At 47.2% G+C, this 14993-nt stretch overlaps 4 protein-coding genes across 4 annotated transcripts; 2 read left to right on the top strand and 2 right to left on the bottom strand.

Annotated features, from left to right (window-relative positions):
* Positions 1 to 4487: 4487 nt before the first annotated feature.
* THOC1 (THO complex subunit THO1/HPR1) lies at positions 4488 to 6831 on the bottom strand (the record flags this gene model as incomplete). Its single annotated transcript, XM_033567437.1, has 7 exons — positions 4488 to 4902; positions 4960 to 5273; positions 5322 to 5471; positions 5532 to 6212; positions 6270 to 6388; positions 6443 to 6521; positions 6592 to 6831. 7 exons carry the CDS (start codon positions 6829 to 6831, stop codon positions 4488 to 4490), a joined length of 1998 nt encoding a protein of 665 aa, XP_033429432.1.
* Positions 6832 to 7060: 229 nt separating this feature from the next.
* Positions 7061 to 11540, top strand: ATNIH1004_002751 (RNA helicase aquarius; the record flags this gene model as incomplete). The annotated part of the gene is made up of 4 exons (XM_033567436.1): positions 7061 to 7296; positions 7358 to 7458; positions 7514 to 10996; positions 11083 to 11540. 4 exons carry the CDS (start codon positions 7061 to 7063, stop codon positions 11538 to 11540), a joined length of 4278 nt encoding a protein of 1425 aa, XP_033429431.1.
* A 411-nt stretch (positions 11541 to 11951) lies between these two features.
* On the bottom strand, positions 11952 to 13184 carry ATNIH1004_002750 (PaaI family thioesterase; the record flags this gene model as incomplete). Its single annotated transcript, XM_033567435.1, has 8 exons — positions 11952 to 12018; positions 12078 to 12156; positions 12268 to 12286; positions 12340 to 12386; positions 12448 to 12519; positions 12581 to 12623; positions 12976 to 13016; positions 13070 to 13184. 8 exons carry the CDS (start codon positions 13182 to 13184, stop codon positions 11952 to 11954), a joined length of 483 nt encoding a protein of 160 aa, XP_033429430.1.
* Positions 13185 to 13341: 157 nt separating this feature from the next.
* TFB2 (TFIIH/NER complex subunit TFB2) lies at positions 13342 to 14901 on the top strand (the record flags this gene model as incomplete). The annotated part of the gene is made up of 3 exons (XM_033567434.1): positions 13342 to 13465; positions 13516 to 13603; positions 13677 to 14901. The coding sequence occupies 3 exons, from the start codon at positions 13342 to 13344 to the stop codon at positions 14899 to 14901; spliced, it is 1437 nt and encodes a 478-aa protein (XP_033429429.1).
* Between the last annotated feature and the right edge of the window lie 92 nt (positions 14902 to 14993).

Here is a 14993-nt window from a genome sequence, read left to right as displayed (position 1 = left end):
AGCCGGTCCTGACTCATCTGACGCTAATCTTCTGGTACTGTAATCGATACACCATGTGGAAGACCTGCCGACGGCGCTAGTCGTGCGTTGGCTCCATAATCCGCCGGAGACCGGGCATAAGGTCAGAACGAGGTGTTGTGTCTAAGAGCCACTTAGCGCCCTGCCCACCACCATCCACTTCAACGAATGCATTTGACTGAACGGGATAAAAATAAGCCCTAGGCACGAAATACCTACATAAGATTCTCCACGCCGGTAATTAAAAACATAAGTGCCATAGATGGCCCAGGAAGCAGTAGTTGGGAAATCTATAGGGGATATCGAGGAATCTCTCTGATTGATGGTATTGACGAATTAACCGATTGATCGATTGGCCAACATTGGTGGAAAGAACGGCTGTCAACCACTCCCTGGTACATCGCCGTTCCATGGACGTGGAGGGCGCAGGTACTCCATAAGCCCAGTACGATTTCGTATGGGCGGGTACCTAGGAGGGTACGTAGTACATACAACCTCCCTTACTATTAAGCAGTAGTATGGCAAAATGGGCCATCATCTAAGACCTCCATACCAGAGATGGCATAGACCACGGGATAGTCAGGGTTTGCGGAGAAAATGAAGAATCTTTCCGAGTTTCGAGCCTCCAGCGGCCGAAACGATACAATGGAAAGGCAGGTAAGCTCAGGACGGACCAAGGGGCGGACCATGCACCGGGCGACCTGAACGGGCACTGAACCGAGCGTGACGCTAAAATCGCATAGTCAACAACGGCTGAGCGTGGCGGCCTCATATGTTCTCCACTTTGACGAGAGAGAGTCTAGAGAGAGGGGTTGGGTTAATGATTGAATGGAAATTGGAAGTGGTTATGCGCCTGCACTCCACCCTAAAAAGCTGCATGAAACAATATGAGGGGGGTTCCACAGGGATAAATTGTTTTGAAGATGGCAATAAAATGTGATGGAGAAAACAAGATTAAAGGGGAACATATTAGATAAAAATGCAGGGATTTAATTACATGGATAAACAGGTACGTATCTTAGGTATGAGGTAGAAGTGAGGAACAACTGACTAGAGGGAAGTTGAATTAGGAGGGGAAAGGAAGAGAGAAAAAAAAAAAAAAAAACTCCAGTGGGAATGCATACAGGTGGGGTTCATCATGGCGTGTGAAATTCATCTGGATACGCCCGATTCAAGTGCTATACTCGCTCATTTATCCCCAGCGACCACTAATATAACCTCAAGAAGATATACTGCTGGATAATAAAATATTGATGAATCAGATCACTAAATCTACATCTTAGCACCTCTATTCTGTAAATGTACTTAGATGTCTATGTATATATATATGTATGTATTATGTAGCTAAATACTAGGGGCAAATGATGATATATTGTGTGGCTTTAATCATCGTATTTATTATTAATGTCTTTATTCTATGGATACGTGCTATGGATGATTATAGCCCTTTTTTTAATAGAGCAATATTACAAATATACATATATTTTAAAAAAAAGAAAGACAGCTCGTTCAGCATTTATCCTGGACTATATACGGCATAATGCTATAAGTGGTATTAGATAGACGGGCAAAACTCCGTACAGATCCGTCAGGACTCTAACACAACATAATAATGACAACGATAACGGTCATAACTGACAGCATCACAAGAAAGAAAGAACAAAAGCGAAGAAGGGGTAATGATCGGCTTACCACGATCCATACGGATATTAGTCCACTTCCGAGGCTGATGACGAGTTGACAAGCTCACTTAGTTCAGAGACCCCATCGAAGACTCAGACTGGATGTTCGGCTGGTCTTGGCTTTTTGGGACTGAAGGTGCGCAGCCGGAGTATTCCTGAATCCCGATCGAGGGAAATCTTATTGCCAGCATGGCTAACATGATAGTCGTATCTCCTGTTTCGAAACAAATCCATTGACAGATCAGGTCGGAGTTAAAAAAGGCTCGGATTTGGCTTTACTGTATAAAAATTGGCCTTATTTTTTATTGCAATTTTTTTTTGGCTGGTGGTTATTGCTTCATCTCCCCTTTTTTTTTTTTTTTTTTTTTAATCAGTGCCCTTCGTAATTCGGCTTTTGCCTTAGTGGGTATGGACTGTGGACTCAGGACAGAAGAATACAATCCTATTCCTAGTCCGAAGTCCGTATTTCTCGTCTCCTCCTTCGTACTCACCAACAACGGAGTAGTTCGGAATTCGGATTTCATCTCCCTTAATATTTCGGTACGTATATTCGAAAATGGAGGAGTAATACACTACTCCTTCCTCATCGGCTTGTACTCCGTAACGTATACAACAATGTGGGTAAGGGGCACAAGTCAAGCAATGACATGACTCTCAGCTCAGCTGCACAATGAAGAAGCCACCTCTTACTGCCACAAGAAAGTTCAAAGTGGGAGGCAATCGGCAAGTGGATCGTCGACGGGCACAATTCAAGCCAACCCAGCTGAAGGGACCATCCTTATTCATAATCCGCTGCAGTCGTGTAGCAACGGTGCGGGGAAGAAGATCCCAGGCAAACCGCCGACGATCGAGGACGAGTGGGCTACGACGTAGGAGGACTCGAGGAAATTGGGGAGGGCCAACTTTATCCGAAGGCTCCGCGTGAGAGCCAAGAACGTTATCTGGCCCCTTCCAATTTCACAGACGGCTAGAATCGTTCTTGGATCATCCTGATTCTCTCAAGGAATCCAGTGGGTATACTCTTCCTGGCCATTACGCAAGCCATAAACATCGAGTAGTGCTGAACTAGATCCAGAGTTGATCACTTCAGTTAACTAGATTTCCCCTTGCTTGGCCTCCTGGGCAAACAAAAAAAAAAAAAAAAGCAGAGTCTGTCTGTGCGGACCATTTCCGCCATGATCATTATGAAACGTCATTTACCATGAGATCTCATGGACCTGTTGCTGGGTCGAGTGGGGATTGAAGTATCCATACTCTCAACGTAATTCATTCTTGCTTGAATCGAACTTCCACCTCTCTGATGGACCACAATGTATGGAGTATGCAATCAGTCATGGAGAAAAGCCAAGTTGTCTATCATTGAGCTGCCTTCATGCCCGTATATACGATTCGAACAACTAAGCTTCTGAATACTCCCCTATCCTCCCCCATAAGGGAGATTGTAGGTGCTTTTCACGTTACAATTTATTTATCATACAGTCCTCAACCTAGCTACCTGCCAGGCAGGTACAATCTACTGAACACTAAACTTTGTAGCGGCCCTAATACCCCACCTCCATTAATTTCCCGGAATTGCATCCTCAGAAAGATCGAAACTGCAATGTGCCTTGCCAAGTTCGAGCTAATTACACTGGAAGGAACGGGACGGGTTATTGATCGAAACTTGATGATGAAGTTATCTCGAGATTAGGACTCGGTACCCTCTTCCTGATAATCGTCCACTTAATTTTACTTCATGTCATTTCAAGTTTTCAACACAAGAGCAGCATATAGATCGAGTTCAACCGGCCTGTAGTGGTGAAACGTAGCGTATCAACAGATCACAATCCCTTTAGAACCTAGAGATGGCATGGCACTGTATCTCGCATGACAGGTATCATGAAACCCCCCTGTCGAGTAAAAAAAAAAAATAAAAAATTTTAGGCATGCCATTATCCATATTCTGTTAAGCATGTTCTCGCAGAATGATGTCAACTTCTACGGTTATGCAGGAACCTTCCATGTAATTAAAGTTGCTGATCTCCGACAAATTTCGGACACTTGCCCGTAGCTTATTCGTATAAACGCTGTCTTCTGTGGTAGCCAACTGCTCTACTGCCTAGTGAGCCCAATACGGTCACTTGCAGACACTCTCCACTGCCCGCTCCCTCCTGTCATTTGAAGTTCCTCCTTTGGGCCGCAGTGGATGTTGCCTGGTCTGGTGACCCTCAATAATTTCCGACGGGTGGTGCGCCCTAGCAGTAGCAACCTGGGATCTCTTCCATAGTATGATGTTTGTTCGCTCTCCTCCCAAGTCCCAACCAATCAGAGGTGGCAGAGTCCTCGCGACACACAATAGACGTAACCCGTATATACAAGCCTTAATTAATGAAAGGCTGCATACGGTCCCGGCGGGGGAAGCTTCGAGTGCTTTCACTGTGCCAAATAGTGTTTCAGGTAATGGTGTCAGCAAATACCAATGGTCGTGGCTGCCGTCCCCGTCGCCATCTCGCAGTTCCCTTGTGACAACCACAACATCACCATGCTTCCAGGTGACTAACATCAGGCACCTACTACTGGCCCATTCGATTATCGGCTATATATTGCAGGGTGTTCTCATTAACTCTGTGACATTGATGTATCCAACTGCGGTCAGCAAATAGGAAGCAGGACATACCATGTCCAACAAGGAATCGTAGCCCTTAGTGCAGGGTGCTAACGAAAGCCGGTCGGGATTGATCGGCTGTATCTTCTCCCCAGTCCAATATGCGGCAATACTCTAGAGTATGTGGGGAGGGAGGCTTTCCTTCACGTATCCTGGCCTTCCGCAGTAATGGCATCTTTCAAGTCCGATGTGGATTGTTCGGCGGCAACGGATGAACTCTCCTTCTCAGCAGCGGTGCTAACACCAGCATCTTGTATCAGCTCATTGTCCTGGCTCTCCGTCGAAGCCTTTGCTTTTGCTGTTACATCTGATTCAAGGGCCTGAGGTGTCCCTTCGTTAGGTTGACAGTTTTCGAACAAGACCTTCAAATTCTTGCCATCCTCAATCTTGTCGAAGACTGCCAGTTTACTCCTTGCGGCAAGTCGTAATATCCGCCAAGTTTTACTAGCTTTAGCCCGGATCGCGTGCTCTTTATCATCCTTGGACTGCGCGGTGTCGATTTCCAATTCATCGTCCATAATACCCATCATAAATGAATCCGGTGTAGGAATGGTAAATCTTAGGCAGCGTTAGCCAGTGAAATTCCGAAAACTTGATTAATCTTGGATACATTACCTTTCAGGCTCTTTAAGTTTCCCGACACCTGTAGTCGACACACCCTCAGAAAGGAATTTCAAGTCGAGGGATCCCATAGGTGAAGGGCGGAGGCGTTTATTAGCATAAACCTTTGTCGCATGCTCACGAGCACCGAGATATTCAGTCACTGAGACCGCTAACTTTTCAATCAACGGACAGCCCTCCGCTTTCCAGCGCACCCAGTTTTTGTCCCTCGATAAAACGGTGTCCACCATGCGATAGTAAAATTTACCTCCGATTCCTTCTTGGAGATATTCTTCGATTGCTTTCCTCATCTTCATGGCCCATGTAGTCTACTTTTGTCAATGCTATTCACGGAAAGGGGGTAGACAAGTTCTTACATCTTCCTCGCTTAAGACGAAGCCATAAAGCACCGACTTGTTAGTCAAATCAATTAGCTTTGCTTTGGCCGTTGGCGTAAGTGAAAGCATAAAATCGAGGAGAATAAGGGCTTGGACGAGGACATGTCTCCTAAAGGCGGTATCATTGACCTAGGACGAGGAACGAATCAGTATACGCGGTCCTGGCATGTTCAACGAGAATGCACGAACTTCGAGACCAAACAAATCTCTACTCGTCAAATACTTAGGATTAAAGCTGCTCGCAATCTCCTGTCCATCTGCAGTTCGTTTCCGCCTGGTCGGTTTTCGGGTTTCCTCCGACATTCTACTAGTACCTGAATTCTCAATTTCCGTATTAACACTTCGAAAGGCCGACAACGTAGCTTCGAGTCCAGATTTAAAAATGCTGAAGTGCTGGGGGTCGAATGCTTTGGTTGGGGCTGAGAAGTAAGCCTGTAACCCCCAAAACATCGGGTAGAGCGCATGCAGATCGACCTTCGTCTCCTTATGCTCATCATCACACTTGGAAACAAGCAACTTCGGCGTTTTAGACGACTTCCGAGTATGTGTCTGGGAGTCAGCGTTAGAAGCATGGGTATCGTGTTCTTTGATATCTTCTACCATCTCAGGCGCATCTTGCCCATTGGACATTTCCACATCCCTATCCCTGTTCTCCTTGCTATCTGCTTCAATATTCTCGTCGAATGTGGTGACGTTATCGGTATGGTATTCACCCCGCAGGTTAACGGCGCTCTTATCACCCAGAGGGAAACTTTGGAACAAAAAGATAAAAACACGTCCACAAAAGACAGTGTCTTCCGCACGAGACAGCCTTCGAAGTAGTTCATTACAGGACCTAAGGATAACCAGGCTTTTCTGTTTGAAGTGTTTCTTCACTAGCATTAGCGAATCCGACAGACAATGGCCAATGAACAAATTTGTGCATACTTTTGTGTTGCGTTCCCTCCGTGACTCCAGGTAGTCGAAAACTTTACGGCAACCGTCAATCGTTTGACTATCAAGGAGCTCTTCAATAAGCCAGAATATTAGACCGGGTTCGCATTGCCCTGGAGGTATGTTAGAATACCATCCTTACGTTTAAGTCGTGCCCAACCACTAACCGTTATCCGAAAATATAGAAATAATATCTAGTAGGTTCCATATTTGGATAAATGCGAGCTCATCGATTGACGTCGTAGCCTTTTAGGAGATCAACTGTCAGCCATCCATTCTCCTATCCTTATGATGCCAGAAAACTGGGTTTCCATACGAGAAGACTGTAGAATTTCTCTCTGAATGCGATCTCAACAGCAGCAAACTGCGTCTGCTGACTGAATCGTTTTGTGACTTGCTCATCCTTTCCCTGAACTAGCCAGATGGATTCGCCGAGGTGAGTCTCTGTCAATGGGGGTTCAATCTGCTTGTCGGGCTTGACTTGGTCTGCCTTAGCCAGGAGATCATCGACCAATCGCCTGTAAACGTGTATCGACTCAGCATCAACGTCCGTCATAATTCCTGATCAGCAGCCAAAAATTAAGTGGGATAGGGTGGTGGACAAGGGAATAGCGTGCGTTGTGCCAAAGCGGCCGAGAGATTTTAAATAACGCACTGCGGCTCTGCGGGCTTTAACTTTTACTAGGCGCGCGCCAGAAGCTTTCCATTTCCGTCGCAAAGGACAATCTGCGCAGATACATCCCACCCGCCCTCGGATTCATTTTCAGCAATCCCAACGTCAAGGAATGGGTCTGCAGGCACGTCAGGCGATGGCGCACAGCCTTGACTCTCGGCCCACCGTGGAGGATTTCTGCGAAGGCAGTCCGTGGGTGCAACTTGCAAAGACTCACTGGCTGGAGCCATCAAAGGTCCGCAAGGTCAGACCGGATGCAATCAAAAAGGATATATGGGATCCCCTAGAGACTGAAAACTTCAGTTTTCGCTCACTTCTTACATTGGAGAATTTGAACATACTGGAAAAGTCCGCACAGTGCCTACTAGACCATTGATTCTCTCCTAGCAGCGAGCTAACTTCACAGCAGATTTCTTTGGCCCACCTACACGGAAGAAGCTTCAAATTATCATGTGCTCCTTCTAGCACTCATAGTTAGTGTGAAACAGCGCGAGCATCTACCAATATGGAGTAAGTCGAGAAGAACATAAGGAATGGCGTGCTAGGAAGCTGAACGGATCGACAGGTATCTTTTCCGATCGACCTGATGATTTCTCGAATCTTTTCCACCGGATCCTTTCCATGAGCATTGACCAGTCAGTTCCTGTATATTCGCGCCTGTCTATACTCTCGTTCATTATCAGTGCCTTCCAGTCCCTCGAAAACGTCTTGATACGAAAAGAATGTGCACCCCTCGTTTCCATATCCACCTGGCACAACCTTTCTAGCGATGAGACTAGGGATCGTATGCTTGCAAAAGGGCCAACACTGAAAAAAGCATGGCGGGCCGCTGCTAAAAGGTACGACGCAGGAGATGAGACAGCCAAGGCAAAAATGCGATTTGAGCGTTCTTGGCTATACACGATGCTGCTCGATTTTCTCCAAAGACTTGGCAGGTCTGAGAAAGACCAAGCGGAAAATTTACGTTACTGCGAGCGCTTCCTCGAATTTCTGGTTGACCTAGAGAGTCAACTTCCAACAAGGCGCTATGTCAATACGCTGCTGAAAGATCTCAGCTTACTACCAATTATTCGCTTGTCACGGTTATACCGTGCGCCCGAGAATACACTCTTCCGAGATTTCTATAGTCTTTTAAAGCATTTCGTCAATTTTGCAATCGACGACTATACAGGAGAGGCCTTGTCTCCACAGACAGTATATGATATTCATTGCCAGGAACTAGCACATCTACAGAGAACTTCGATGAAATTCTTCAAAGACAAGTTAATGATTCTCGCTTTATCCAACTACGGGTCGATAGGGCAACGCTCGGAATTAGAGGGGCAATTGTCTTCTTTAGAGGAGTCCGAACTACAGAGTCTATGTGCTCATCTTGGCTTCCGTACAACTTATCCCAGTCAGTCCCAAGTTACACCGGATCGACTTTTGTATATGGAAATTCTCTTGTCCTTCTATGAGCGAAAGATGTCTTTTCAAGAAATTTCTTCGCACCTCGCCATTGTTCCTACAGAAGAGAGCTTATATGACCCGGCATTGCTGCGAAACGAAACTTACGACGGGTCTAGACCAATTGCAATCCCTAAGCTGAACCTCCAATATTTGAGTCTCGGTGATTTCCTTTGGCGCTCGTTTATTTTGTATCGCTCCGAGGCCTTTTTTCAGATCCGCAAGGACATGGAAGCGATAGTCAAGCGGATGCAGCCACGGGCCAGTCGTGACGGTAAAAGCATAACCTTCGAAGGGTTTTCTCGCATGGCTATCCCAATCTCAAAACCTGCGATTATTGAGGTCGCGCCTGCTAAAGTTGGCTCGGCAAAGCCAGCTTTTGTAAGAGCTGAGATCACTATTGAAGTTGGCAGGCTGGCCGACCACATCAGAAAAGAATGGGAATCACTACGTCCAGATGATGTCATTTTCCTTTTAGCTGTGCAGCCTGGTGGTGCAAATAGACTGGGACTTCATGACTCCTACTCAGCTGAGAGCCCTAGTCTTTCTCACGTTAGGACGGCGGAAATCGTGCAGGTACTCGATGAAAACGGGCGTCCTCTGCGCGAACCTGCTTCAACCCAGACAAACGGCTTTAGACCCAGACCGCGTGTCAGGAGATTGCTGGTCAACATAGATTCCGCCGCTTTCAAGGCAGATAAGGACCGCAATATGCAAGGAAAGCCGGACATCTATCCATTGATCAACGTGGTTGCCAGAAGGAAGGGTAGAGAGAATAACTTCAAGTCAGTTCTTGAGACCATGCAAAAGCTCATTGTCTCTGACATTGCTCTTCCTTCGTGGCTTCAAGATATCTTTCTGGGATACGGAGACCCTGCAGGAGCCCGATATACGGAATTACCAAATCGATTACTGTCAGTCGATTTTCGTGATACCTTCTTGAACTGGCAGCACCTCGTTGAGAGCTTTCCAGGTACGACCATTGAGCCGTCTGGAGAGCAGACCTCAACATTTGGACCTCCATACGTGCTCGAATACAGTGAACCCGCCCAACCCCAACCTGCCACAAACGCCTCCAAAAAGCGACGGAGAGATCAAGCTGAAAAGCAAGAAGCTGCTCCTAAAACGCTTCGTGTATCAACCTACAAACCCCCGAATCGGGGGCCTTACCCTGTCGATGCTCCAAAGCTCAACTGTGTGCAATTTACTCCAGCTCAAGTTGAAGCTATAGCATCTGGGACTCAGCCTGGGCTCACTATCATCGTTGGCCCCCCGGGAACTGGGAAAACGGACGTCGCAACGCAAATAATCAATAATATTTACCACAACTTCCCAAGCGAGCGTACCTTACTTATTGCCCATAGTAATCAGGCATTGAATCAACTATTCCAAAAAATTGTCGCTCTAGATATTGATGAGCGCCACCTCCTCCGCCTTGGTCACGGTGAAGAAGAATTGGATACTGAGGCCAGCTACAGCAAATATGGTCGTGTCGAGTCGTTCCTTGACAACAGAAATTACTTCCTATCCGAGGTCACACGATTAGCAACATCCATAGGAGCGCAAGGTGCCCATGGAAGTTCTTGCGAGACCGCTGGATACTTCAATACAGTATACATTCAACCTGCCTGGGCGAAGTTCTGGGATCACGCGCGTGCGAAGGATGCCTCTACTGAACAAATTATTGCGAAGTTCCCGTTCCATTCCTACTTCTCAAACGCCCCACAACCTGTCTTCGATCCTTCGGCTTCAAAGGACGTGGTTCTGGGTGCAGCAGAAGGTTGTCAACGACATCTTGCCAAAATATTCTCCGAGCTAGAAGATATTCGGCCGTTTGAGATCTTGAGACAACCGAAGGACAAGGCAAACTATCTTCTAGTAAGGGAAGCGAGGATAATTGCAATGACATCCACTCATGCTGCAATGCGTCGTCAGGAGATTGCGGATCTCGGCTTTCATTATGACAACGTTGTAATGGAAGAAGCTGCGCAAATCACGGAGATTGAGAGCTTTATCCCAACCTCATTTCAGAACATGAAGGAAGGCCAGCTTCCCTTAAAGCGTATGGTCCTTTGTGGAGATCACCTTCAAAACTGTCCAATCGTGCAGAACTTTGCTTTCCGCCAGTACGCACATTTTGAACAAAGTCTCTTTCTCCGTATGGTGAGACTGGGTGTCCCCATCATTACGCTTGATCAGCAGGGTCGCGCACGAAGTAGTATCGCCGAACTTTTCCGGTGGCGGTACCAGGAGCTTGGCGATTTACCCATCATTGGAACAGCTCCGGAGTTCAAACAGGCGAATGCCGGGTTCCAGTTCGAATACCAGTTCATCAATGTCCCTGACTATCAAGGTATCGGTGAACGAGAACCCACGCCTCACTTCATTCAGAACCTTGGCGAAGCAGAATATGCGGTTGCCATCTATCAATACATGCGACTTCTTGGCTACCCGGCGTCGAAGATATCCATCCTTGCTACCTATGCAGGTCAAACGGCATTGATCAAGGATGTATTGGCCCATCGTTGTGCCAAGAATGCTTTATTCGGTATACCGAAGATCGTAACAACCGTGGACAAATACCAGGGCGAACAAAATGATTGTAAGGGTTCTTTTTCTTTGTTCTCCCTTCTCTCCTTCTTCCCCTGATGGGGGACTTGCGAAACATACTGACTTAGAGGTTTACAGATGTCATTCTTTCGCTCACCCGTACTCGTACGATTGGATATCTACGCGACGTCCGTCGTCTTACAGTTGCCCTTTCCCGCGCCCGTCTTGGCCTCTATATTCTTGGCCGGCGCGAGGTGTTGGAGTCGTGCTATGAACTTAAGCCTGCGTTTGATCTGCTATTCCAACGGCCAGACAAGCTCATGCTCACTACAGGGGAAATGTTCCCTACAACACGATCGCTGGACGATGAAGTTCAAAGTACATCCATGGAAGGAGTGGAACATCTGGGGCAATATGTGTACGAAATGACTCAAGCTAAGATCAAGGCTCTCGGCGACCAGGGCATCGTTGTTGAGGGCGCAATCCCAGATGGTACGGATGATTTATTGGATGAGGATGAAGTCATGCTGGGGGCTGGTGAAGAAGAAGCACCAGATGATGATCCGTTGCATGAGCATGCACTGACTGGTGCGTAAAAAATTGCCCGTGAGTGCCGCAGACTCAGAGATGGATGATCCCCTTTGGCTCTTATTCTACGATCATACAATACCATGAGCCCGTCGTCTTAGCGCAGCTGTTGGGTATTCGATTATTTATTCATGATGATGTTTATTCTCGTCTTTATCTTTGCTTGGTAATTGTTATTTGGCACTACGATATAAAAGTGAGGAAGAGCTGCGCAGAAGTTGAAACATACATTCAACGAAAACTATTTACATCTGAGTATGCTCTGCTGTTTTAAGATTCGAGTATTCGAAATTAGCGCACTAAGTCCTAGCGTATTGTATCCTATCAAGGATGCCTAGTAGCATGGCAATTGAAAGGTTGGTACCAGATCGTCTAGGACGTGATATCTATAGTGAGATGTATAATTTTTACCGGTCCATCTATGATTGTTTATACCCGCCAAGCTCTGCGATATTCTGGGGGTCTTTCCAGGCGAGTGCGATATATCTACTAGGGCGTCAGCGGATACCATGGCTCATCTGAATAAGGAATTATAATAACCATACTTGGTGTGGCTTCCTCTTGCAACAATTTCACCCTTGCTATTGAAGAATTTGATGGAAGTGTATGCGAGGGTTTTACCAACTGCAGCATAAGTTAGAGCTTTCGTTGTTCAAAGAAGAGCGGAGTTGAAGGCATGTTTATGGGCCAAAGAGTTGCATTTAAAAGAGATAAGAGAGTCGGGAGAGACGGTACATTTATCACAGCTGACCTCCTGAAGCGAAGTTAGCCGGAGCAAATAAAATAATTGGGCGTAAGAAAACATACAGCTAGAATCTTATCACCAACCTTACCTCCAGAGCTAAGGTAGGTAACTGAATTTGTATGGTGGTCAGAAATCATCTTTTCCGCCTTAGCTTGGGGCATTGGACTCACCGTTGAGGTCAGTCGAGACACCTGTAGCAAACAGCCCATGGGAAGCGACTGCCAGTGAACCGCCGAGGTCCACTTTATAGAAAAATATCAGTAACAGCCGAGGAGAGAAGAAGAGCTAGTCATGGCCGCGTACCCATGCTTGCAATGGTGCCACCATGGAGAATATTCAGACGATTCTGATGGGCGGTCAGTTAGAATTCAGTGGCGTTCAACAAAAGAGGAGGCCTCCTGTATGCTCTTTCCGAATATCCAATTCGAAATTGACTACCCCTGGTCTAGCAGCCGTCACATTGAGCTGGTATTGGAGCAAGCAAATGTCAGTCTATTCCGATGTCCTTACATTTGAATGATGAAAGATACATAGGACGTGAAATACTATCCTGTGGGTTGAATAAGGGGTTAGGCTCCATGAGGGATATGCATACATTGTCCAGAAGCCTATATAGTCGCAAAGTAGGTTCATATCAGTGGCGACCTTCTCGCAACGCTGGTGCTTCCTCTCTAGATCTGTATACATCTCTCACTTACCGAGGCTCCAATCCCGAAGTGGCCCGAAAAGACTCCCAAACCTGGAAATAACCATTAGTTAGAGAAATCAAAACAGTAGGAACATGCATCATACCGATCTCACAAAACGCAAGGCAGACATCGTCACAAATCTCGTCAAGACCGGGGAGGAGAGAGAGATGGAAGCACTCCATATGCCTTAGTTCCCAGACAAAATCCGGAGAGGTCATTTGCCGCGGACTGCGCTCTGAGGCCGCTCCGGCCACCGGACTGGAGCCTTGCCCATCCATCCCAACCATTATTTCTTTCACCTCTCCATGGGGGTTTGTCGTCCCTCCTCGAACCATGTTGTGCAGGTGAAAAGACTTGGTATCTCCTACAGGCAAGATGGTGGCCGCTCCATCCCGCCCGTTTGATTACCTGGAGGGTCTGCCTGGAACGGTCTTCTTGAAGCTCTACCAGCAACCTTCCACGGCGCTCGCCATTTTCAGGCGCATGTTACCTGACCTGGGTATGTGAGGTGGCCGAGGGGCCGAACTATCAAACTAATCCGGGATCTAGCAAAATGTTTTGTCATGGCGCTTCTTTACCTTAAAGATCCTCTGCCAGCGGCAGATCTAGAGGTCTGGGTCAGATCAGAGAGCTTGAAGTGGGTACTTAGGCCCCAAATCTCTCGCAAAATCATGCGGTTGACTTCTGTTCTTGCCCCTAACCGCGTCTAGAGAACGAGATAATGCGCTATCGATACTAGGGCGACTACATATTCTATCAAATACCGTGACGGCGAACAATACCCGAGCCTACATGGTCACAAATCCATTTGCCTCTTCCCTTCGACAGGCTCTCACTGGAGCCGAACAGACACAATCATTCGGCGTTCTTTCCCTAAACCCCGCTGAGGCGGCTGTTTCCATTGCTGATCTAGACGAGTATGCGCGCCGACAGTGGGAAGGGGTTCTGGGATACATGGTTGGAACCAGCGGATTGGGAATCCAACGAGATGTTAATCTAAGCAAGGGTGTGAAGCAGCTTTTACAGGCTGGTCATCTTGTTGAGATAAGAGACCGTCGAGTCGAAATTACCCAGGACGGGTTCGCGTTTGTTTTACAGGACGTCGGCACCCAAGTGTGGCATATTCTGATACTCTATGTTGAAAGCGCAGAAGCCATTGGAATGGATAGTGTGGAGGTCCTGTCTTTCCTCTTCCTTCTAAGCAGCCTGGAGCTAGGGAAATCATATGAGAAGGAACACCTAACGTCCAACCAACTTCGTACATTAACCGATCTAGCCGACTTCGGCATTGTCTACCAGCGGTCCCCTGAAGCCAGCCGTTTCTATCCCACCCGTCTTGCGACCACTCTTACCTCCGACTCTAGTGCTTTGAGTAACCCTATTTCTGGCTCCCTCGCTGGGCCTGCAGGCACGGTCTCCAGTAAGGCAGGCATTGGCTTCATCATCATTGAAACAAACTACCGACTATATGCGTATACCTCATCGCCGCTGCAGATCTCTCTCATTGCGCTTTTCACCACACTCAAATATCGCTTCCCCAACCTGATCACTGGGAAGATCACCCGCCAGTCCGTTCGTCGGGCTATTGAGATGGGCATCACTGCCGACCAAATTATTTCATATCTGTCCACCCATGCTCACCCGCAGATGCGCAAACATAACGTGTCCCGATCCATGTCCAACCAGGCTGGTATCCCCGTATCCGTCCTGCCACCCACTGTTGTCGATCAAATCCGTCTTTGGCAACTGGAACGTGACCGTGTCAAAGCAACGCCTGGTTTTTTATTCAAAGATTTCGTTAATCTGGCCGAGTACGAGGCTCCGTGCCGATACGCCGAAGAGATCGGGGTTCTTGTGTGGAAGTCCGATCGAAAGCGCATGTTCTTTGTTACCAGGCATGAGCAAGTGGCAGCTTTCTTGAGGAGTAGGAAGTGAGTGAGCCTGGAGGGAAGTGTCAACCTTCATAGCAATTTGAGACCCAGGTTAGTATTGGTAATGACGGCAATGGTGAATTGGTATGGTCTGGC

The sequence above is a fragment of the Aspergillus tanneri genome, assembly GCF_003426965.1.
Source record: "Aspergillus tanneri strain NIH1004 chromosome Unknown AapTan_1_pilon_pilon_pilon, whole genome shotgun sequence".
Classification (NCBI taxonomy): domain Eukaryota; kingdom Fungi; phylum Ascomycota; class Eurotiomycetes; order Eurotiales; family Aspergillaceae; genus Aspergillus; species Aspergillus tanneri.
The sequence above is the reverse complement of the archived record's forward strand: the minus strand, read 5'-3'. Positions and strand labels throughout refer to the sequence as shown.